At 35.6% G+C, this 25,660-nt stretch overlaps 1 protein-coding gene across 10 annotated transcripts in view; it reads right to left on the reverse strand.

Moving 5' to 3' along the window:
- CCDC171 (coiled-coil domain containing 171) overlaps positions 1–25,660 on the reverse strand; it is a 446,519-nt gene that overhangs the window by 236,701 nt on the left and 184,158 nt on the right. For all 10 annotated transcript variants that reach the window (XM_055092101.2, XM_055092103.2, XM_024930188.4 and 7 more), the window contains 5 exons: positions 15,758–15,864; positions 13,887–13,976; positions 12,657–12,857; positions 9,602–9,769; positions 7,845–8,033 (listed from right to left, as the gene is read on the reverse strand). In XM_055092101.2, coding sequence (XP_054948076.1) covers positions 7,845–8,033; positions 9,602–9,769; positions 12,657–12,857; positions 13,887–13,976; positions 15,758–15,864 — 755 coding nt within the window. The remainder of the gene's footprint in view (positions 1–7,844; positions 8,034–9,601; positions 9,770–12,656; positions 12,858–13,886; positions 13,977–15,757; positions 15,865–25,660) is intronic.

Below are 25,660 nucleotides of genomic sequence, written 5' to 3' on the forward strand. Positions count from 1 at the left end.
TTGGATAAGCCATACCCTCAAAAGAACAGAGTTCTTTTTATCGGAAGACTGGGAATAAATATGTCAATACAGGCAAGATGTCTGGTTTGCTTATTGTTAAGAGATATTACCTCTGACTGTGGAAAATTAGCAATATTATCTCTAAATTCTGATGTGTCCTATATCTCCCTTCTTTCTGTGCTTTCAGATCCTGGCAACAGGGCCCAGGTTGGCTCCAGTCTCCTCTGCTAAGCCTCCTCAAACTTTGACCATCTATCTCCTCTTCTAAATGTATAGCATTCTTTTGGCAACTAATTATGTACAGCCCATGATAAACCTTGTGTTATTTACTTTTTCATGTATCTCCCCAATTATATTTTACACTTTTTGAGGAAAAAACTATATAGTATACCTCTTTGTTACTACCGCAGCATGCAACACAGTGTGCTATATATTTGGTATATAACATATACAGTTTTTTATTAATATTAACTAAATTATGTAAAAATTATCTTGATATTCTTATCTACAGTAGCAATTTATGATATAGTGTATTAAAACTTCAGTTTCTCAGAAAAAAAAAAAACTCTGAGAAATACAAATGAAGAGAACTACCATTTGTGGGTGGCTGACAATGTAGCACTATTTAGATTTTTCATACATTATCATGTTTAAACATTAATCAAGAATCACTTAAAAATGTGAGTTCTGGCCAGGCACAGTAGTTCACACCTGTAATCCCAGCACTCTGAGAGGCCAAGACAGGCAGATGGCTTGCGAAAATATGGCAAAACCCAATCTCTACGAAAAAATACAAAAACTTAGCCAGGTGTGGCGGTGCATGCCTATAGTCTCAGCTACTCAGGAGGCTGAAGTGGAAGGATTACCTGAGCCCAGGAGGTCAAGGCTGCAGTGAGCCGAGACTGCAGCACTGCACTCCACCTGAGTGACAGAGTGAGACCCTGTTTCAAAAAAAGAGAAAGAAAGAAAAAGAAATGTGAGCCGGGCACCGTGGCTCACATCTGTAATCCCAACACTTTGGGAGGTCAAAGCAGGTGTACTGCTTGAGCCCAGGAGTTCAGGGCCAGCCTGGACAACAGGGCGAAACCCCGTCTCTACTTAAAAAATACAAAAATCAGCAGAGCATGGTGGCGTGCCCTGTAGTCCCAGTTACTTGGGAGGCTGAGGTGGGGGAATCTCTTAAGCCTGGGAGGTTGAGGCTGCAGTGAGCTATGATCGCACGACTGCCCTCTAGCCTAGGCAATGTAGTGAGGTACTAGCTCCAAAAAAAAAAGGAATATGAGTTCCATAAATATGAAACTGAGGTGTCACTATACCTATTTTCAGATATTGCTTTATATATAAAAATAGCATATATTTCTAAAAGAAGCAGTATTACAATATAATGCAAAAGGGACTGGAAGATAAGGATGGTAAAAATGTACTAAAACAGTCCATAACATTCACTTTGTAATTTCTAAATGCCAAGCAATGGGCTAGACATTTCACATATGGTTATGTTTCTTCTAATCCTGCCCCTAGAACTTCCTTACTACACAAGTAAGTAGTATCAGTTGTCTGAACCTTAGATTCCTCGCTTGTAAAATAGAAATGATACTTAAATGACCTATCTCATATGCCTGTGGTAGGGCTTACATAATAAGGAGAGACATGCAAAATATGCAAAAGCATTGAAAATTATATCAAGCACCATGCAAATTCAACTGCTAATATTATAATTAACAAAAACAATTTCTAAAGCAATTATTTGAAAAGTAGTCAGAAGTCTCTTCCAAAATTTCATTAGAGGTATCCATTCCCATGGACTCACAGTCTATCAGAACATAGTGTACATGTGATTGTACCTAACTCTCTGAATCGCTGCAGGCTGGCATGTATACCTTAAGGAATTGTCACCTCCAACAATATCAATAAGCTCCACTTTATCTCTGAATATTCTTGGAGTTCAATTATGAAGAAAAAAGTTTCAACATCTAATAACACTTTTATGACTCACCTGGATTCCTTGCCAAATACACTCTCAATACCACAGTAAAAGAGGAATAAAATGCAATATAGCATGATGAACCTGAATCTCCCTGAGTTTTGTTCTCCATTCTAAACTCACTTGATTTTACTAAAATGTCAAATAAATCTAAAGTGTTTACAATAAACATTACATCAAGGGTAACCCTTACTTAACTGACAGTAAAAAAAAAAACTTTACTTCTAGAAAGGAAGTCCTTGTTCCAATAACTATCTTTTTCAAATAGAAAAGAAACAAGAACATAAATACTAAGATTACAAAAACAAAGTTAGTAAATGGAATGGTATGTGGCACTGGGCCCAGATACTTTAGTAGGCATAGACACTTGAGATATATTTACATGATGGCTCAACGTATTTAAATTCAAGAATTACCCAACATGTGGCTAGCAAACTTTACCCAGTGCTAAAGACATGCTGTGATAGTAAAACCAGGCTGCCTTCTCTACAAATTTCATTTTTCTAGTAGCATTTACACTAACTGTTTTAAAGCTTAGACATTAAAAAAAAGTCTTAGAAATATTAGATTCTTACAAACACTACTTTTCTAACATCTACTACATTTTTTCAGATAAAAGCAATCAAATCCAAATATTGTTTTTTACTTTAATTTAGTGTCTTTTACTAGTCGCTTCTTTACAATGGCCAAATATTAAACATAAGACTTTAAGAATAGGTCATTTGTTTCCCAGCAGATGGAATATACTTATGGTTATGCTCATCTGACACCAAATATCCTCTACAACTCACAATCCTATACAACAACTGCGGATTTTTTCCCCTCATGTCCTTATCAACATAATTTTTGAAAATGTATTAAGTAAGGTAAAACAAAAATTTTTTATTTGCATTGCACTTTTGGTGGTAAAAGATATAGAATTAATCATAACAAAATTTCCTAAAATAAAATTTACAGGTCCTATAATATGTATTATAGTAACAGTTTATCAAATATAATACCAAAATAAATTGCTGCAGTGTATTCAATTATATTTGATAAAAAAGCAAATATGTACATAAAAAATACAGAATATATGCCAATTTATTTATTTATTTATTTTAAATGGAGTTTCACTCTTGTTGGAGTTTCGCCCAGGCTGGAGTGCAATGGCACAATCTCGGCTTATCGCAACCTCTGCCTCCTGGGTTCAAGTGATTCTCCTGCCTCAGCCTCCCAAGTAGCTGGGATTACAGGCATGCGCCACCACGCCTGGCTAATTTTTTGTATTTTTAGTAGAGACGGGGTTTCTCCATGTTAGTCAGGTTGGTCTCAAACTCCTGACCTCAAGGTGATCCACTTGCCTCGGCCTCCCAAAGTGCTGGGATTACAGGAATGAGCCACCACACTCAGCCTCCAATTTATAATAGTAATGTACTTTTAGAGATAATTAAAATGATCATTTCCATTTGTAGACAGATGGGTCAAAGACTAAGGTATTACAAATTCTTCAGAGAAAAGTCTTCAATGAGAGCTTCTCCTAAAACATTAGCATTTGTGATGACTGATTCTCTTACTTCAAAAAGTGAACTGCAGCTGGGTACAGTGGCTCACGCCTGTAATCACAACACTTAGGGAGACCAAGGAAAGAGGATCACTTGAGGCCAGGAGTCGGAGACCAGCCTGGGCAACATAGTGAGACCTCATCTCTACAAAAAAATTTTAAAAATAAAATTAGTTGGGCATGGTAGTGCATGCCTACAGTCCCAGCTACTTGGGAGGCTGAGGTGGGGGACCACTTGAGCACAGGAGGTTAAGGCTGCAGTGAGCCGTGACTGTGCCACCATACTCAAGCCTGGGCAACAGGGTGAAAGTGTCTCAAAAAGAGAAAAAAGTGAATTGCTATGCCTTCTGGTAGATATCAAAGAGTTCAGGACATTGATGAAAAAAGAAGTTGGAAGATTCACACTACCTGATTTTAAACTTAGTAAAAGGTTAAAGTGATTAAATCAGTATAGTATTGAAAGAGAAAAAGAATTAGACACATAAATAAATGGAACAGACAAGAAAGTCTAGAGATAGATTGACACAAACAGTGAACTGATTTTTGATAAAGGTACAAGGGCAATTCAATAAAGGACAGTGATTTCAATAAATGTTACTGGAATGGACATGAATACGCAAAAAAAAAAAAAAACTGACCTTAATCCATACCTCACACCTTTACAGAAACTAACTCAAAACTGATCATAGACCTAGATGTGAAACCTAAAACTATAAAACATATAGGGAAAAAAATGCTGCCTATAATCTTAGGCAAAGAGTTCTTACATGTAATATCAAAAGTATAACCCAGAAAAAAATTGATAAATGGGTCATAAAAATTTGAAACATTTGCTTTGCAAAAGTACTGCTAAGAGAATAGTAGAAAACATTTACAAATCACATATCTGAAAAATGACCTGAACCTCCGGTATGTAAATAACTCTCAAAATTTGACGATAAGAAAACACACAATCCAATTAAAAACTGAGCAAAATATCTGAACAGATAATTCACCAAAAAAGATATACAGATAGCAAATAAACACATAAATAAATGATTAATTTATTAGGCAGTAGGGAAAATGTAAATCGAAATCACAACGACATGGCATTACACACCTATTATAATGGCTAAAATTCAAAAGAAAAAAATGATGAAGTCATATGCTGGCACAGGTGCAGACCAAATCAAAATCTCTTACATTGCTAGTGAGAGTGCAAAATGATATAGTCACTTGGAAAAACAACTTAATAGTTGCTTAAGTTACACTTACCATACAACCATATAAATATACACTTACCATATAATCTAGAAATCAAACTCCTAAGTATTTACCCAAGAGAAATGAAAATTTATGATCACACAAAAACCTTTCCATGGATGTTTAAAGCATCTCTACTCATAATTGCCAAAACTAAAAGCAATCCAAAGGCCCATCAGCAAGTATTTGGATAAAATTTTACAGCCATACAATGGGACATTATTCAGCAGTAAAAAGCAATGAACTACTGATATATGCAACAATGTGACTGAATCTCAAATATATTTTGCTAAGTGAAAGTAACCAGACCCAAAAGGCTATATACTGTATGAGTCCATTTATATGACATTCTGGAGAGGGCAAAACTATATAGATGGACAAGTCTGTGGTTTCTAAATATGGCCAACTGTTTTTTCACAAAGGTACCAAGGCTATTCAGCTAGGAAAGTGCTGAACAAGTGAAGTGGGAACAATAAATGAAGAGGGAAAAAATGAAACTCTTCCTAACAGCACACACAAAAATTAATTTGAGAGGGATCACAAACTTAGACGTAAAAGCTAAAACTATGAAACTTCTAGAAGAAACAAGAGATTATCTTCCCAACCTTGAAGTAAAGAAAAATCATTTCACATATATAAACAAATAGCCAAAAGAGAAAAAGATTTGTAAGTTGGACTTCATCAAAATTTTAAAATTTATGATCATCAAAAGAAACACTGAAAAGGCAAGCAAGAGATTCAGAGAAAATATTGTGATGCATATACATGACAAAGGATACGTATCCAGGATATATAAAGAACTCTTAGAAATCAATAATAAAAACACAAATATCTCTATTTTTTAAATGAGAAAACAGTAGAAGAGATATTTTACAAATGAATATATGTGAATAGCCAATAAGTATATGAAAGGTGCTCAGCATCATGAATCACCAAAAAAATGCAACTTTAAATCACAATGAAACTCCATTTTAAAACCACTATAATGACTAAAATTTAAAAGACTGACAATACCAAGTGCTGCAGAGGATGTAGAACAATGGAAACTTACATATGTTGCTGGTGGGAATAAAAAATGACACAAGCATTTTTTAGAAACTTTTGACAGTTTCTTATGAACACACATATATCCCATGACCTGGCAACTGCACTTTAGTAATTAATCGAGAGAAATAAAACCATATGTTGACAAAAGACTTGTACAATAATGTTTGTGGCAATTTTACTTACAATATTTAAAAAACAGAAACAACTCAAATATCCATCAACCCACAATCCATCAAATAGTGGTGCTGTGATAAAATGGAACGCTAGTGACCATAAAGAAGAATGAAGTACTGATTCACACAACAACATAAATGGCATTATGCTCGGAACATTAATATTGAGTGAAATTAGTCAATCACCAGACTATTGAATGATTCCACTTACATGAAATTCAAGAACAGGTGAAAACTAATCTACATGACAGGCATCAGAACAATGGTTGCCTATGAGGCGAAAAACTGACTGGAAGAGAGAACATGAGAACACTCTAGGGTAATGAAAATGTTTGAAGTCTTAAATGGGGTAATGATCACATGGGTGTTTATGTTGATCAAAACATCAAATTGTAGTTACCACAGTCTAGGAAGGGTGTGTTGGGGGAGGAAAGGGATGGAGAGAGGTAGGTTAAAGGGTACAATAATACAGTTAGATAGAAGGAATAAGGTGTAGTGTTCAAAAGCACAGTAAGGTGACTTTATTAACAACAATATATTGTGTATTTCACAATAGCAAGAAGAGAAGATTTGAAATGTTCCCAACACAAAGAAATGATAAATGCTCAAGGTGATAGATATCTTACTCTGGCTTGAGCATTACACATTCTATGCATATATCAAAATATTACATGTACCCCATAAATATGTACAAATATTACATATCAAATAAATACTTTTTAAAAACATCAAATTATACACTTAAGATCTGTGCATGTCACTGTATATCAATGCTACCTCTACAAAATTAAAATAAATTGTTTAGCTCTTTTACTTCAATATTAGAAAATGCAGAGCATATAATATAGTAATCTGCATACAATGAAAAAATTACTACTTTTAGATGGCACGTTTGTTGATTCATTCAAATTCATATAGAAAGGCATAAGTTCATATAGGACCTTTAAATTTGGGGATACAGAATGACCTGATTTAATATAATAATAATAATTTTATTTATACGTGTGTGTATATATATTTATATAGTTTGGTTATTTTTAATTAGACTTGCCAATATAAGCATGAATGGATCAAATAAAGAGGTTAAATACCAAATCAACCATGGGAAGAATATACAACCTTCTGGTTCCTAAGTATCCTAACTTAGGAACAAAAGTGACCTATTAATAAATTCAATGCCAAAAAAGTATACCCTATCATCAAGTTATTCCTGATTAGGTGAAGATGATAGTTAACAATATAAATAATGTTGATGATAATTTGTGTAGAAAAAATACATGGTTATGTTAACCCATAACTTCTACTCTCAATCAAGATACAATACATAATACAACTCATAGTGAATTACTTTTGCTACATGGCCTACAACTATAACCTTATATAATATCAGTTATATAATATAACCTTAGATAATATCAGCAGGCATAAGAGATTTTAACCCCAAATAAATTTAAATGATGGTTCACATAGGAACCTCCACAAATGGAGTAAACCAGATAAAGGAATACCTACACTAAAACTGACAATACATTACCAAATACTTTAATATTTTATTTTAAAAATAAATAAAGGAAATATAATTTTAGCATTTAATTAACTGATCAATGCATTTTGGGATATTTTAATCAGAAACCCATATATTTCCAAACTTACATGAAAGACAATCCTTAATATACACACCCATACACACACACGTATGTGTGTGTATCTAAACAAATATATGTGTATCTAAACAAGTTCTACGAAGTTCTTAAGAAGTTTAAACTGATTTAGCACTGCTACTGAAAAAAAAAAAAGTTTCTAATGGTTACACTGAGTAACCCATTTTTTAAAGCTCTTTGTAAAGGTAGCATACCTGTGCCCTCTTCTGCACCTCCAGGAAGAGTTCAGAATACTGCAGCTCTAGTTCCTTCTTTTGTTTGTGCCAGCAGCTCTCTTGGGCTTTGATCTGTTCTGCCACTTTGGTAAAGGTGTCTTCCTGAGTCTGCTGAAGCTCTCTCATCGTGTCAGACTTGTTTTTACAGATATACTCTAGATGCCTTATCTATACGGGGAGATGCAACAGAGAAGGAAATATGCTCACAAGCTATTTCTTTGTGTCATCTCCCCCAATAAAACACCCAAAATGTCCTACTATATTTTATTCCTTAAGATCATATAAAAATTTCAACATAAAATGTAAATAAATTTAAAAAAAGAAAATAGGAGTGTAAACTGCCATACGTTAGCAGAAAATTGTGTTACTTGTATATTTAGATGGCAAATTTTTCATCTTCTCTTTCTAATGAAGTAACTTATTCTATAATTAATTTGATTGAGATTGAGCAATATACTGTTACTTCTGGAACCAAAGCTCAAGCTATTCAAATATCTCAATGGGAAAAAAAGTAAGTAAGATTTAAAAATCTGCAAACAGTTTACATGAAATAAAGCAGAATGTTCTAACCATTTTTTGTTTCACATTCAAACTGTGGAAAGAAAATCCTCATTTTCTAAAATGTATGACTATTAAGGATGTTTTGAAACAATGAAAACTATGAAAAATATAATACCATCTCATAGGGTTAAAACACATTCATTTTAATTATCTTTAATTTTCAAATCCTTTATGTACACATTCACAATCAAGAATAGCATCTGTGCCTCTCACAATTTATTCCCTCATTTCCTAGCCCTACTTCTCAGTGTCTATGGTTGTGTTTGTCAATAGGACCAAGATAAAATGCTCAATAATAAAAAATATCACCCTGAAATTAGGTCAATATGCTGTTTTATCACTTCAACAGAATTTTTTTTTTAACTTACAGGACAGTTTTTCTCTTCTTGTCCCTTAAGAGCACATGTCATTGCAACTAAGACCTGGAAACTAAACCACATAAACACAGTACTGACTAGTTCAATAGACCCAGGATAAGAACCAATGTGTCCTTAATGGTGGCATATGTTGATCTGCTAAGCCACTGTAATTTTCTATGACCAAAAGCAGGTTTTTAAACATTTGTTGGAGACTGATTTCCTAGACTTGTGAGATAGTAATGTTACCATAAAGGTCTACTATATTCTCCTATAAAATACACTTTTTGCAGTCTAAAGCATGGAGTGAGTTTTCTAATATACATTTTGTTGTATTTCGAGAAGCAAATCATAAGCATATAATTTAAAATGTTTAAGCTTTTAAAAATAACACCTTATATTTCCTAAGCAAAGAATTTTAAGATCATGTTTTTGAATAACTATATCCTGTTTCTATTTTATGCTAACATAAAGAGTTGGTTTATTAATGTAAATGACTAAGTTCTTTGAATTGCTTCATCAGTAAGATTAATTTATTTTCTTTTAATTAGGTCCCTGTGGCTAATACTGGCTAGTAGTATTAGCATGTCCTGCACAGAAAGTGGAGCTTAGAGACTTCATACAGACTTCAGTCACATTTACATGCCCACAGCAATGGCACCAAACTGAGTTGTAGACAAGCCATAATTAATGGTATTGAATTATTAACATCCAAATTCTTTTTGAAATAAGATGAATGTCAGCCCCTCTTAATGATACTGTGATGTGGACAAATGTCACTGAATTTAATAGAGGTATCTGGTGCCTGAGGACAGTTACCTTCTCATTAGCCCTGTTGAGGTCTGCAATCAGGGCATCAACATTCTCCTGTAAGACTGCACAAAGCTCAGACCAAGAGAATTTATCCAGCATGCCTTCTGGTTGTTTTATGAGCACACAGCCTGCTACCAAGTGCTGATATAAGGTGTGAAGGAAGGTTAGCTTCTCCTGCAGGAAAAAAAAAAGAAAAATTAATTGCTGTATATAAACATTGTAAGAAGTAAAAGACATAATACTAATGGTGAAGAGTTAATTTAAAAAACCTGAAAAGGAATTACAATACTCAAGTCTCAGAATATTTTAATGACTTTTTTAATAATCAAAACTAAGCACCAGATAAAACATTTGGAATTGCTTACACTTGGTATTCAAAATCAAAATCTGAAGTCTGGAAGCCAGAAGACCAAGATTCATCTCCACCTCTGCTACTGATAGAGGTTGTGATTTGAGTAAACACCTGCTCAGGCCTAAGTTTCCTTAGCTATCACACGAAGCATATGGATTGGACTCATTGTTTATAAGCCTATCTAACTGTAACTCAATATAGTAATTCTATAATTTAATAGTTACATTTGCCAAAATAGATACTACTTGTCAAAAAACAATACAGAAAAAAAGTGTTATTCAACTCTGATGAAAAAAAGTTATACCAATATCTGTACTTTACATGGACACAATTACTCAGCTTTCTTCTTCCTCCAGAGAATCCAGTTTACTTACTACTTATAGGAAATCTATCCCAAGCCCCTTAGGCAAAGCAGATAGTGATATGAAAGATATGGAAGATGGGCTCATTTGTTTTCCCCACTTATAAGTTCATATAGTATTTGGCACACTGGGCATTTGTAGGTGTTTAAATATTATAAAGTAACAGCAAAAAAAATGGATATAGCTGCTCACTACATACTTTCGAAAATGTCCAATTAGAAATACGTTTTTAAAAGTCCCTTAAAATTATATTACCACTTCAGTAATTAAACTATCCATTGCTGAATGACTTAGAAACACTTACTATGCTGCAGAATTCATATAAAGCAGATCACATTTGAACACATGAGGAGGGTTTACTTACTATAATGTCAAATAGCTCTCTTTACAAGGTGTTTCATCTGTAAAGTCCCAAAGCATGGAACTCTAAGACAAGGTAATTGTAAAGCTGCAAAATGAATATTTTTATTTTATGTAGATAAAATAAGTTCCCTCAAGATTTTGTAATAGATCAGCAGGAAGAAAACTTTTAAAAGAGACAAATTTAAAAAGAAAAATTTAGAAAGTCTATTATAGATTTTTAAAAAACTGAATATAGCATATGTAAAAGTTTTATAATTAGAAATTATAGAGAACATTTTCTTACAAATATCAAAATATAAATCTTTAGTTCACTATGTATGCCACCTTTTTTCCAAATGTAATAATTTAAAAATCAAAAAATTTGAAAATGTAGTTACAACAACAAATTTAAGAAATCAGATTTTTTTCACAAATATGCTGTACCTTTCCATAAGCAGTTAATGATGACTTTTGCATTATTTAACTAGGTCAAAAAGTTTTAAAGTCTTATTAAATATAACTTAACAAATACATAAAAATCTTCCTCCTGTGTTTTGCCTACTGATCACGTTTGTTCTCAAGGAAGTTCATCCTCAAGGATAATTCATTGTGTCGCTATTATGTCCTTTTTGCTTGGGCTGTGATAAACCAAGCATGATAATCATCCATTTGGCATGAAAAGAGACTCCAAAATCCAAAATCAATTCACACATGTTGAACCCAACCACAGCGCTGTAGACATGCTGACTTTACAATACAGTCAGGCTTCTAGTTCCCTTTACTTTAATCATTATCTGATGTGTAGAGCAATTCCAACCCCTTCATGTGGACACAATTTAAATCCCAGACTGTAAAAAGAGTGGAAAGAATGTTTCCTTTTTACTCTCTTGGCATTCATGTTCATATTTGTTGGAGTAATGAACTCAATATGCAGGATGACTTAGATAAACCAGTTCCACTAGCTAGACTAGCTCTATAACCCATAGGGTAAAAAGAACTAGAAGACAATTCCATTCACAGAGGCTTAAACAAAATATGAAATTTGTGTCATAATATTTTTATAAGTCATTAATAAACATAAATGGATAGGCAACTCTCCAGGGTTTCTAAATGAAAAGTTTTAATTTTATGGGACTCTTATTTTTCTAAATTTTTATTAACATCCTATAATTATACAGAGTAAGGAGGCTATCTCTTAAAGTAGATATTATTACTGTTTTACAAATAAGGAAACTAGGCCAGGCACAGTGGCTCAGGCCTGTAATCCCAGTACTTTAGGAGGCCAAGGTGGGCAGATCACCTGAGGTCAGGAGTTCGAGACCAGCCTGGCTAACATGGTGAAACCCCATCTCTACTAAAAATACAAAAATTAGCCAGGCATGGTGGTGGACACCTGTAATCCCAGCTACTCAGGAGGCTGGGGCAGGAGAATCTCTTGAACCTGGGAGGTGGAGGTTGCAATGAGCCCAGATCGCACCACTGCACACCAGCCTAGGCAACAGAGCAAGACTTTGTCTCAAAAAAGAAAAAAAATAAATAAGGAAACGAAGATGTGGAGAGGCTAAGCTATATAGCTTGTCCACAGCCACATCATTTACAAACGGAAGTATCAGCATCCAAGTTCAGGTCTATCTGATTATAAAATATTTATTCTTTCCACCATCAATCTACCAAGCTACTGAAATAAAAATAATTTTGTCATTGGCAAACAGGAACCTTGAAAGGACTGTTAGGAACATAGTTACTTGAGTTACAATATTCTAAAAGTCCAAAAAGATAGTTGTACACATGATAATCAAAAAAAATTAGTTGTGCAAGTTATAGTACTTCTCTCACAAAACAGAATGACACAAGAGTAATGGAGTGATTTTGCAGCTGTCACAAACATTTCAAAATACTCTGCTCAGAACAAATTTCTTAATTAAATACAAGTAAAAATAGTCACTTGATGTATAACACTGAGATTAGTGAAAGGCCCTTCCTGACATTGAGTCTCAGGTAATACCTCTGCATCCTTATGGAAAGCCTGGGAAAGCTTCTGCAGTTCACTTTCAGACTGGGCTGCCTGAGCCTTTTCTTTCTCCCAACAGTGCAGCACATTTTGTAGTTCCACTTTTAAAGTGCTTATTAAAGCCTCTCGGTCTGCACATTTAGTGTGTAAATGACTTAACTCTTTATTAACATCAGCCAGTTTATCCTGAAGTTCCTGTCATAGATACCAAATAAAGAGATTGTAGAAAGGCCAGCCAACAAGGGGTGAGGGGACACTAGTATAAAACACATATTGAAAATTTTCAAAGCTTTAAAATGAAAGAATCACAAAGGCAAGCAAGCATTTGTTTACATTAAAATATTTTACTGAATGTATTTTCTAAATATAATATCTCAGCTCAAAAATTAGAACATTTGTTATGTTTAAACATTTACATAAAATGTTAATATGATGGCTTATTCCAAAAAGTTCTTCCAAGGGAGTTTCCTTTCAACCTATTTTTTTAAAACAACGTTGTAGTTCAAAAATTTTAAAATATTTTAAAATAAATATCTTACATTTAACATAAGAACATTTACTTTCCAATGACATCCCAACCACTTATAGAAATCTCAAATATGTGGCACAAAATTCTGCTGAACTGTTTATTCCTTAAACCTAACAAATTCTTTTGAAGTGTGTCCAGGACAAACCCAACATGAAACAACATAATAAAATTCCAGCAATACTGGGAAACTTCTGAGAGTTGACTCAGCATAATTTTGCAAAGATGTTGTACATAAAACCAGCACAGAAACTAAAATAAACTATAGTCCTGGGCCTTAGCCAGGTGTGGTCTCAGCCCATTAACAGACATGATGTACTGAAAACAATGGCTCCACCTTAAAATGATGAAAACTGACTCCAAATACGATGTGCTTATGTAAAATATGTTTAATATGTACCTAAGGCTGGACATTTCATCTTAAATAATTATTTGAATCTCATAAGGTATTATAATTAAATCTGGGAAATAAATTTTCCTTTAACCAAAATAATTTCCAATCAAGTTTTAATTTTTTAAATGAAAAAAACATTCTTGTTACTCTCAATCAACAGGAAAAAATTAAAATTCTACCCATACATACTTTAAAAAATAGAAATATATATTTTCAGGTACCTCAATATCTCTACTTTAAAATATTCCCTAGATAACTATATTTGTTTCTTAATACAAAAGGTAAAAGTGATTCTAAATAATACCTTTATATTTTTAGTGTGAGAGTCTATCTTCTGTTTCGTAGAATCAAGTTCATTACATGCCTTTTCCTTAACATCATTCATGCTGTTTAGCTGATGAAAGAAAATATAAGTAACTTTTTTACATTTTTCAAGGATGGGTAACTCAAAAGTTAATCTTTAAGTGCTTTTTATGCAATTACTTAAATACAAATTTTTCAATAGTAATTAAGAGTCTTTAAAAAATTATTTCTTTTAGTTAAATGCTATATAGCTTCTGTCACAAGTTCATGTGGCTAAAAAGAAAAGAAAGCATTCAAGCTTAAAATATCACTTATGTTACTGTATTTTTACCACACGTCCAGATAAAGGATTTCATTCTTATTGTAAACAAATACAACTTTATTCTTAAAATCCTACTGGACCAAAATGCCAGAAGCAGGGGCATCTATAAGTAAATAAAAAAGAACAGAGCAGAAGACTGTTCTTTCTATACATCATGAGGGTATTCACTGGTCTCTCACTCCATATGACAACTTCAGGGTCGGTCACATGCAGTCCTACTGGGAAGGCTTGTGGCAGGTCATCAGTTGGTCCTGCACCGCTTGTGATTTATTTTCTTTGACAGTTCATTCTTCTTTCTGTCAGACTGCTCTTTTTGCTTTCTTTGCAGCCACCCCCTTGGTCTCCCCACTGCTGTCTCTGGCACTGGTTCACAACAAAGCGCATTACTAAGCCAAAGCCTGCTGAGTCGACTTTTCAACTGTGCTGAGGATCATGTGACATTCATCCTCCCAAATAACAATTCGCTGTGGGTAATATGTTCCTAGTTACCCTGCAGCTTCCAGACCTAGGCCTCAGAAGAGTTTCATAAACTACTAACAATACAGGTTGTCTTGTCTCACTGGGAAAGACTTCGTAATATTTGTTCTTCATAGAAATTTAATTATTTCGATGGTCATTTTCTTTTATGCCTTTTGAACAATTACCGAGGGTATTAAAAAGACTCACTTTTCCTTCTTTGTTCATCTTAGCAAGCTAAAATAAAATAAGCCGCATATGAAATGTGAAATGTAACCGTTTTATGGCATTTATATTATATGAAAGAAAGAGATACACACAAGGATAAACTCCAAATTCCATGCTATGTGACTTGTCTTTGACTCTAACAATCTGTTTGTTGCTTTGCTAACTAATTGTATTTAATGTAATTACTTCATATGCTAATTTGACAAGATGTAACTAGACAAACTCTTCAATTCTTAAAGCACAAATTCATAAAACATTTTAATACCCAAGAAAATTATCAACCCACACATTAAACAATACAAATGAGATGATAAATAGAAGCATGAGCTTTTTCAATCAGCAAACTAAAAGCTCCCAGGCTACATCAAACAGATATTTGTTTTTTAAAAACTTCTAACAACACTTTACTGCCTTTAGAGAATGAAAACTAATTTCTCTCTTTTTTATTAAGACTTCCACAGTTTGTAGAAATCTTAACCTAAAACACTGACAAAAATCTAAATTTCCAGTAGCTATACCAAATGTCATAAAAACACACTGACATTTAAATACAGTACATATTAACTTAAACTACTTGCATAGTGTTTTCATTAAGTTAAAACAGATAAATTATGAAGATCAAGAAGTGATAGAGTCTTTATAACTTTGAAAATAATAGTGTGACTGAAGAGTTACAAAAACGTAAGTGAGACATGACTTTAGGCCACACTTAAAGAAAGAACAGCGAAAGTTAATTTATTATTTTTTGTATCTGTGAAGCTGTCAGTTCAACATTCCCAATCTTTTTGACCTTTGTAACAAGCAAGGAATACGTACTGGTACAGGCCGAAGGCTATATGTGTGGAGCCAAACAGTGCAAGTGTTACCTCATTAGATGCATCTTCCAGCTTGTTCTGGTAATCTGTCAAGGTACGCCTCAATGTCTCAAGGACAACAGAGAAGCTGGGAGGTTTATCTTTGTCCTTGTGGATGCCTAGAGAAAAATATAGGATGAAAATATACCCTTAAAGTCACAAAGGGACAAAACTTAGGCAAATAGTAACAGAGATACTACAATTAGGTAGAGCTGAAAAGACGTTATGAAACCTTGAATAGAATTTTATTCTCCAAGTATACTGCTGTATGGCCAAGTATTAATAGTCTTTCTAAACAAGCGGCCAAATTAAAGTTCATAATATATCAAATTTAAATTTATGACTACTTTCTACCTTATCAAGACCCACATGGTAGTGAGTTTTGCTTTTGTTTTTGTTTTTGTTTTCATGTCTCCTAAGTAACGGCAGTGTTTGTACATACCTTTTATCCAACAACTAAATGAAGTATACATTACCATTGTTTGGGGGAGTTATGTACACTTACTGTGGTCCTTGTGTTTCTGATTAGTCAGGCCTTTTATACTGCACTATTTTGCTTAAATAATAATTTCTGAACCCAAGAGTATATAATTTTCTGTTATACTTGGAAATATTCTTCAATCCTTAAAATTCTCAAGTTACAATTTGAAATAAACAATAAAAATGCTATTATCTACATAGCCTACATCATGTTTCAATTAAAACCCTTAAAACTGATACTCATGGTAAAAATATGAGCATTTCCATGTTATGCCCTCAAACTACTTTAATTTAGTTGGGCCATAAATTATGTTAGTTGAGCTAATAAAGGTCACATGATCAAATGTAGCTCCAAGTATTAATCCAAAAAGTTGAATTTCAAAAACTACTTTAAATTGATTGTTGATTCAAACTATGACAAGGACAAAAAACCAAACACTGCATGTTCTCACTCATAGGTGGGAATTGAACAATGAGAACACTTGACACAGGAAAGAGAACATCACACACTGGGGCCTGTTGTGGGGTGGGGGGAGGGGGAGGGATAGCATTAGGAGATATACCTAATGTAAATGACGAGTTAATGGGTGCAGCACACCAACATGGCACATGTATACATACGGAACAAACCTGCACATTGTGCACATATACCCTAGAACTTAAAGTATAATAAAAAATATACTAAAAAAATTGATTGTTGATTGCACTATTCTTTAAGTGTTAAAAAGCAAGTAGCAAATTCAGTTTTAAAATATTCACATTGAAAATATTTTTCTTTTCTTGTTATTTCTTCTCATCATATTTTATAATATAAATATTTCAATATACACAAAACGGATTTTCAACAAAGCTAAATTTTAAGAGCAGCATTCATATTATACGTCCTACTATTCATTCATTCAACTAATTTACTGAATTCCTACTACATACTAATCTTAGGCATTATGCATACAAAGATAAACAAGAAAGGTATAGCCTCTGTCTTTATAGAATTTAAGGTTTAATAAGAGAGAGAAAGATAGTAGATAAAAAATTATATGACATCATTTATCCATTCTTCAAATATTCTATTATTAGAACTTATGGAGAAGTGGGGGAAGGCAGTAATAAAGAAGGAAGGAAGGGGAAAAATTCTTAGTTAATGATAGAGCAACTTTACTCAGCTCAGAGTATTGGTGATATCTCATGTTTAAATCTTGGAGAAAATGTTATTAATAGATTTATGACATTTATCAAGGTATAATTTAAGCAACAACTTATATATGGGTACAACTTGGTTTTTCTTTAACAGAAGCGGAACATCTAACTTAAAAACCAAAAGTAATGTGGAAACAACATATATGACAGCTAGGAAAAGAAATACACTCTTCTGAGCCATGATAACAGAGGAGACAGTACTCTTCGTAATGACTATGAGTTGGAAAGACAACTCATTAAAAATTTTATTAAAGGTCTTACCAAATATATATTTTTAAACTCCTCTCTTGCACAAGATAAAAAAAAGTAATGTATAATTCTTTTCTTTTGCTACTACACAAGTAGACCATGAATAAATCATTCAAGGACACTCGGGAAATCTGCATTTTTACAATAAGGGAGAAAACTTCCTCTTAGAAATTCAGAAGAATAAAATCATCTTAATATGAGTGCTGAAGAGTAATGGGACAAAATGCCCTCTCCTTACTGACCTATGAATATTCTTATATTCTAAATAAAATAAAGTTTTATTTCCTGAAAATGTTTATATAATAAAGTTTAGTTGAAGTACAAAGTAAGCTTTATGTCTGCTATGGCTAGATTATTAAATGCCTTGAGGGAGTCTTCTTTGGGTTAAATCTGCTTGGTGTTCTATAACCTTCTTGTACTTGAATAATGATATATTTCTCTAGCTTTGGAAAGTTCCCTATTATTATCCATTTGAATAAACTTTCCCTCTCTCTCTCTCTCTCTCTTTCCCCCGCCCCGCACCCCCCCCCCCCCCCCGCCTTGAAGGCCAATAACTCTTAGATTTCCCCTTTTGAGACTATTTTCTAAATCCTGTAGGAGTGCTTCATTCTTTTTTATTCTGTTTTCTTTTGTCTCCTCTGACTGTGTATTTTCGAATACCTGTCTTCAAGCTCACTAATTCTTTCTTTTGCTTAATCAATTCTACTGTTAAGAGACTTTGACACATTCTTCATTGTCAACTGCATTTTTCAACTACAGAATTTCTGCTTGATTCTTTTTATTTCAGTCTCTTTGTTAAATTTATCTGATAGGATTTTGAATTACTTCTCTGTGTTATATTAAATTTCTTTGAATTTCCTCAAAACAGTTGTTTTGAATTCTCTATCTGAAAGGTCATATATCTCTGTATCTCCAGGGTTGGTTTCTGGTCCCTTATTTAGTTTGTTTGCTGAAGTCATGTTTTCTGGGATGGTTTTGATGCTTGCGGATGTTCTTCAGTGTCTGCGCATTGACGAGTTAGTTATTTATTTTAGTCTATGCAGTCTGGACTTACTAGTACCTGTCCTTCCCGAGAAGGCTTTCCCAGTATTTAAACGTCTTTAGGTGTTGTGATCTAAGTTTTTGGCCACTGCAGCTATATCTGCATTAGGGGGCACCCCAAGCCCAGTAACACTGTGGCTCCTGCAGACTCACAGAGGCACCACCTTTGTGGTCTTGATAAAATTCAGAAGAATTCTCTAGATTACTACATAGAGACTCTTGTTGTCTTCTCTTACTTTCTCCCAAACAGAGTCTCTCTGTGCTGAGCTAAAACTGGGGGAGAAGTGACACAAGCACCCCTGTGGCCACCACCAGTAGGACTGCACTAGGTCAAACCTGAAGCCAGCACAGCACTGAGTATCACCCATGACCTGCTGTAACCATTAACTGGCGACTGCCTATGTTTGCTCAAGGCCCTAGGGCTCTACAATAAGCAGGTAGTGAAGCCAGCCAGGATTGTGTCCTTCTCCTCAAGATGGCAAGCTCCCCCAGGTCCTGGGAAGATCCAGAGATGCTGTCCAGAAGCAAAGGCCTGGTGTTGGAAACCTTAGGAATCTACCTGGTACTCTATTCTACTGAGGCTGAACTGGCACAAGACAAAGTCCTTCCCACTCTTCCCTCCCATTTCCATAGCAGAGGAGTCTCTCCCCCTGGCCACCACTGCCACAGGCCCACCAGGAGTACTTCCAGGCTACTGCCAATGCTCACTCAAGGTCCAAGAGCTCTTCAGTCAGCTTGTGGTGAATGCTGCCAGGTCTGGGAATCATCCTTCAGGGCAGCAGACTCCCCTTTGGCCAAGGGCAGGTCCAGAAATGCCATCGAAGAGCCAAGGCCTGGAATCAAGGACCCCAAGAACCCACTTGGTGCTCTACCACCCTGTGGCCAAGCTAACTTAGCTGCAAGACAAAGTCCCCTTTATTCTTCTCTCTGCTGTTCTCAAGCAGAAAGAATCTCTTGCCGTAGCCACTACAGCTGTGAATGTTCTGGGCCACACTTCAAACCAGCAGATCTCAGATTCTCACCAAAGGTCCGTGTGTACTACATGGGTATTGCTACTGATTATTCAGGCCCCAGGGGCTCTTTATTCAGTAGGTGATGAATCCTGCCAGGATTGGGTCCTTCACTTCAAGGCAGTAGATTCCCTTCTGGCCAAGGGTGTGTCTAGAAATGTCATCTGGGAGCTAAGGCCTGGAATGAGTGTCTCAGGACTCTGCCTTGTACTCTATCCTTCTGTGGCTAAGCTGGTATCCAAGTTGCAAGAAAAGGTTCTCTTTCCAGTTTCATCCATGTCCCTACAAAGGACATGAACTCATCATTTTTTATGGCTGCATAGTATTCCATGGTGTATATGTGCCACAGTTTCTTAATCCAGTCTATCATTGTTGGACATCTGGGTTGGTTCCAAGTCTTTGCTATTGTGAATAATGCCGCAATAAACATACGTGTGCATGTGTCTTTATAGCAGCATGATTTATAGTCATTTGGGTATATACCCAGTAATGGGATGGCTGGGTCAAATGGTATTTCTAGTTCTAGATCCCTGAGGAATCGCCACACTGACTTCCACAATGGTTGAACTAGTTTACAGTCCCACCAACAGTGTAAAAGTGTTCCTATTTCTCCACATCCTCTTGGTGGGTGCAGCGCACCAGCATGGCACATGTATGCATATGTAACTAACCTGCACAATGTGCACATGTACCCTAAAACTTAAAGTATAATAAAATAAAATAAAAATTAAAAAAAAAAAAAGAAAAGGTTCTCTTTACTCTTCCCTCACCTCTTAAGCAGAAAGAAGGGGTCTCTTTCAGAGCTGTGAGCTGTGCTGCCTGAATCTGGAGGTGGGGTACTGCAAGCACTCCCTTTGCTGCCCCCGCTGGTGTCTCACTAGGTCACATACCCTCTAAGTCCACTGGCTCCGAGCCCAGCACAGCACTAGGACTTGCCTAGGAGTTGCAGTCCTTGTGGCCTAGATTGTCTTTCAAGTTTATTTAGGACCCTGAGCACTTTAGTCCACAGTGGCAAGGCTTGTCAGAGCTCAAATTCCAAATGCTAGGATGGACAATTCCCCTCTGGCTAGGACTAGTCTAAATGTTCCCTCCATGAGCACTGGCTTATTCTCAGTGTTGCTTTCCACTGTGACAGGGCATCACCGAGCTTCAATGCAAAGTCCCACAATCACTGTGCTCTCCCTTCCCCAAGTGCACAGATACCCCCCACCACATAGCCGCTGCTGGGGCATGGAAGAGGGGTGGTGTCAGCAATTCAAGACTGTCTTTCAACCCTCTTCCATGCCTCTTTCAGTGATATGAAGTTTAAAACAGGTACTGTGACTGCTCATCTGATTTTTGGTTCTTATGAAGGTGCCTTTTTTTGCCTACGTAACTGTTAAATTTGGTATTCCTGTGGGGGTGATGATCACTGGAGGCTTCTATTCAGCCATCTTGCTCAGCCTCCAGCTGCTATGATTTGAATATGTCCTCCAAAGTTCACGTGTTGGAAACTTAATCCCCAATGCAGTGTTGAGAAGTGGCATCTTTGAGAGGTTAATGGGTTATGAGGGCTTTACTCTCATGAATGAATTAATGTCATCACAGGAATGGGTTTATTATCTTAGAAGTAGGTTTGTGATAAAAGTCAGTTCTCCCCAACTCTTGCTCTCTCTTGCCCTTTCACCTTCTACCATGAGATGATGTAGCATAAGGGCCCTCACCAGATGTTGGCCCCTCAATCTTGGATTTCCCAGCCTCCAGAACTGAAAGAAATAAATCTCCTTTCTTTATTAATTACCCAGTCTCAGGCATTCTGTTATAGCAGCACAAAAGGAACTAAGACAATATCCCACCCAAATTTATTATAAAAAAGAAACACTTACTGGTCCCTTAACCTGACAAAATGCTTACAAATAAAAAAAAAAAGGGTCACCCTAAACCGAGGACCTTATTGAGTGATTTGACTTAACCTAATAATCTTCTAATCACTGCAGTATGGCCCAAAAAACAATGAACTATAAAAGCTATCCTATCAAAGAAAGGTTTAAAAACTCACAAACAGTAGCAAAAAAGATCTGAACAGTGATCATAATTAGCTTTTCAAAAGTGAAATTCCAAATGAAGAATAGAATATATCAGGAACACTTTATACTTGAATAACATCAACTCAAAATCCTGAGCTTCTCTCTCCCTCTGTCTATACTTGTACTTAATATAAGGTATCTAAAGTGGTCAAATTCATAGAAAAAAAGTAGAATGGAGGTTACCAGGGACAAGGGGGAAGGAGAAAAGGGGATGTGATGGTGAATTTTTTGTCAACCTGACTGGGTCACTGGGTGCCCAAATATGTGGATTACTTTCACTCACCATACCCTGTTTCGATCTCTCCCTCTCACTTTTAAGTAGGTTTCAACTCTGGCTGTACTTTGGCAAATCTTTTCTTGAATTAGTAGCCCACAGGAGGAGGTGGAGTAGAAAAAAGGTTCCAAGCCCTCTATTTACACGTTTCCTTTTAGACAATCTCAAAAACCAAATAATTTTTCATAACTCATATAAATCATTGTTTTTCAAGCTGGCATCATTATTTCAGTAATCCATAGTTCTACAGAAAAAAACAGTAACTTTTCATGAATGGAGTCTATCTTCTCCATCTTCTTAACCACCTTGTTACCTACTTCATTTTTCTACAAGATCCCAAGAAGGGAGAATTAGTAAGAAATAATGGAGGGAGAATACAGACAAAAGACAGAGCGTTTTTTATACAGCTATCAATATAGAATATGAGTAGTCACGTTCATGTTTTGAACTGAACTCTGTTGTTTAGTGTTGATTTTTTATCTTGTAGTAGAAAACAGAAAATAATGTTCAAATGAGTTTTGTTTTCACCTGATAAAATCCAAACATTTAATATATAATGTATTGATAACTGAGAAAATTCTGTTTTCATTTTAAAAGCACTAATACAAACATTTTATTGGCAGTTAGACTTTTTTTAAACTCAGACCACAACACTGTATATTGTCTTAATCACTAAGTTTATAAATAAACATCTTTCATTATCTTGCAAACATTAGTGCCTATTCTAGAGTGTTTAGGAAAAATGGTTCATAACTTTTCTAACATATGGAAAGTATTTATTATGTAAGTCCTTCTCACTCTCTAACTATGTCTCTTGGGAGAATTCAAAAAACACTTCCTTTACCAAAGCTTGAGAAATATATTAGTAACGGAAGTCCCTGCTTCGTTGATGAGTTCTGTGTAGCTTGATAAGCTCCATGTGGCTAGAAGGCAAAGATTAACAGCAAACACTGGTGCCATCAAAATGGGTTCCCTGAATTTAGTGCAAGTGATTGGATCTTGGGTAACAATAGACCAAATGGTAGCAATTAACTTCCAGAGACAAAGTGGACATGTTTAACATAATGGGTAGTGGAGTCAAAGCAATAAACAAAATGGTTTGACCTACAGAGATCACTGACATTGGCTAACTGATCATGGTGTTCCTAGAACCAAAATAAATGGGCAGCATAGTTAAGTCTCATTTGGTTTGCATAAGTAGAAAAGTCCTAGGTCTGATTACCACAAGCAGGACTTAAGTAAACAAAAAAGGAAGAATTCGTCCTCAAATACTTCTCAGACTTGAGCTAATTCACAGACCTAGGGACCTGTGAATAAAGACGATGGGTCTCTGTTAGCAATCCTGACATAGTGCCAAAAAATACCGTAAATCTTCCTCCTAACCTTCCTCAAAGAAACATGCAACCATCTAACAGGGTAACTGTACCGGGGGAGAGGAATTAACTACACTTATCAGGGATAACTGGACACTGGATCTGAACTGCCATTAATTCAGGGAGACATAAAATGTGCTACTGTGGTTTCTGTAGTCAGGGTAGGAGCTTACAGAGGTCAGGTAATTAACTGAGTTTTAGCTGAGGCCTCTCTCTAGTGGGTCCAGGAGGTACCTGAACCCACCCCATAGTTATTCTCCGAGTTTGGAACACATATTTAGAAAGGACAGATGCAGCAACTGGCACAGTGTCCACAGTGGTTACCTGACCTATAGAGTGAGGGATATTACAGAGGAAAATCAAGTGGAAAAGCCAAGAGGAAATCACTGGAACTTTTACCTACCAAAACACAAATTGAAAGTAATGCCACACTCCTGGCAAGACTGTAGAGATTACTGCCTTTTAAAGGACTGAAAGATAAAGGCATGGTGATTCCTACCACATCAGCATTCAACTCACCTAACTCGGCCGCTGCAGAATACAGATGGATCTTACAGAATGACAGTGAATTAATCAATATGACTCCAATTGCTGCTGCAATTAAATATGCAGTTTCATTGTGAAACAAATCAACACATTTTCTGGCAATTGGAATGAAGCTATTCATTCTACCCCCTTAGTAAAGACCACCAAAACCAGTTTTTTTCATCTAGCAGGACCAGCAATGTACCTTTGTTGCCGCCCTACCACAGAGCTATATCAACTCTGGCTCTCTATCACAACCTAGTATGTAGAAATCTTAATCAACTCTCCATTACCGAAGATCTCACATGCTCCACTTCATTCTCTACTAAATTGATGGCATCATTCTGAATGGACCTGATGAACAGAAAGTAGCAACTACTCAAATTCAAGATGTATATAGCATTTCACAGGTCCTTATGAGTGGATCATAGTGTAAACTTTTAGGAGTTAGAAGCAAAGTAAGCCATCCACTACAGATAACTATTCTCCTTTTGAAAATGGGCTTTTGACTTGCTACTGGTCCTCAGCAGATACTGAATACATGGCCAACAATTCACCATGTGACTAGAGGTTGCCCATCATGAAACGGTTACTGTGTGATCCACCAATCCATAAATTTTGGCATACACAAGAGCACTCTATCATCAAATCAAAGTGGTATATAAGTCCTGAAGGCACAAGTAAGTTGTATGAGCAAGTGGTCCAGATTCCCATGGGCCCTATTCCTGTTACATTGCTTTCTCCCTCTTAACCCACACCTTGGATGCATGGAGAGTTCTCTATGACCAGCTCACAAATAGAAAAAAAAAAGGGCTTGGTTTATAGATGGTTCTGTATGTTATGGTGACATGAATCAAAAATAGGCAGCTGCAGCAGCACTACAGCCCCACTCAAGGCTGGCTCGGGAGAACAGTGGTAAAAAGAATCCTTCCAGTAAGCAGAACGTCAAGCAGTGGATGTGACTATCATTCTTCCTAGAATGAGAGATGACCAAAGATACAAATATACACCAATTCATGTGTGGTGTCTAACCGTTTGGCTGAATGGTTAGGTACTTGGAAAGAATGTGAATAGAAAATTGGTAACAAGGTTGTCTGGGGAAGAATATGTGGACAGACTTCTTCAAATGGGCACTGTGCCCAGATCAACTTCAGTAGACAAGGATCTTAATAATCAGGAGGGCAAAATGAAGTATTCTATGGATATCAACCAGTGTTTTTTCCTAGCTATCTTTGTCTTTACAAAATTGACCAAAAGAGTCATAGCAGCAAGGACAGAGGTAATACACAGGCTCAGCAATATGAACTTCCATTCACCAAGGCTGATTGGGTTACAACTCCTGTTGAGTGCCAAATTCACCAAGAGCAAAAACAAACACTGAGACCATGATATGACACCACTCTCTGGGAGGATGAGATAGCAACTTGGTGGCAGGTTGATCACACTGAGTAACTTTCATCATGGAATGGGCAATGCTTTATTCTTACTAAGATAGACACTTACGCTGAATACGGATTTTCCTTCCCTAACCATAATGTTTCTGACCAAACCACCATCCATGTGTACACAAAATACTTTAATTCACCATCATGTATTCCAAATGGCATTGCTTCTGATCAGAGAATGCATTTTACAGCAAATGAAGTGTGGAAATAAGATTGTTTCCATAGGATTCACTGGTCTTACTATGTTTCTCGTCA

The sequence above is a fragment of the Pan paniscus genome, chromosome 11, assembly GCF_029289425.2.
Source record: "Pan paniscus chromosome 11, NHGRI_mPanPan1-v2.0_pri, whole genome shotgun sequence".
Lineage (NCBI taxonomy): Eukaryota > Metazoa > Chordata > Mammalia > Primates > Hominidae > Pan > Pan paniscus.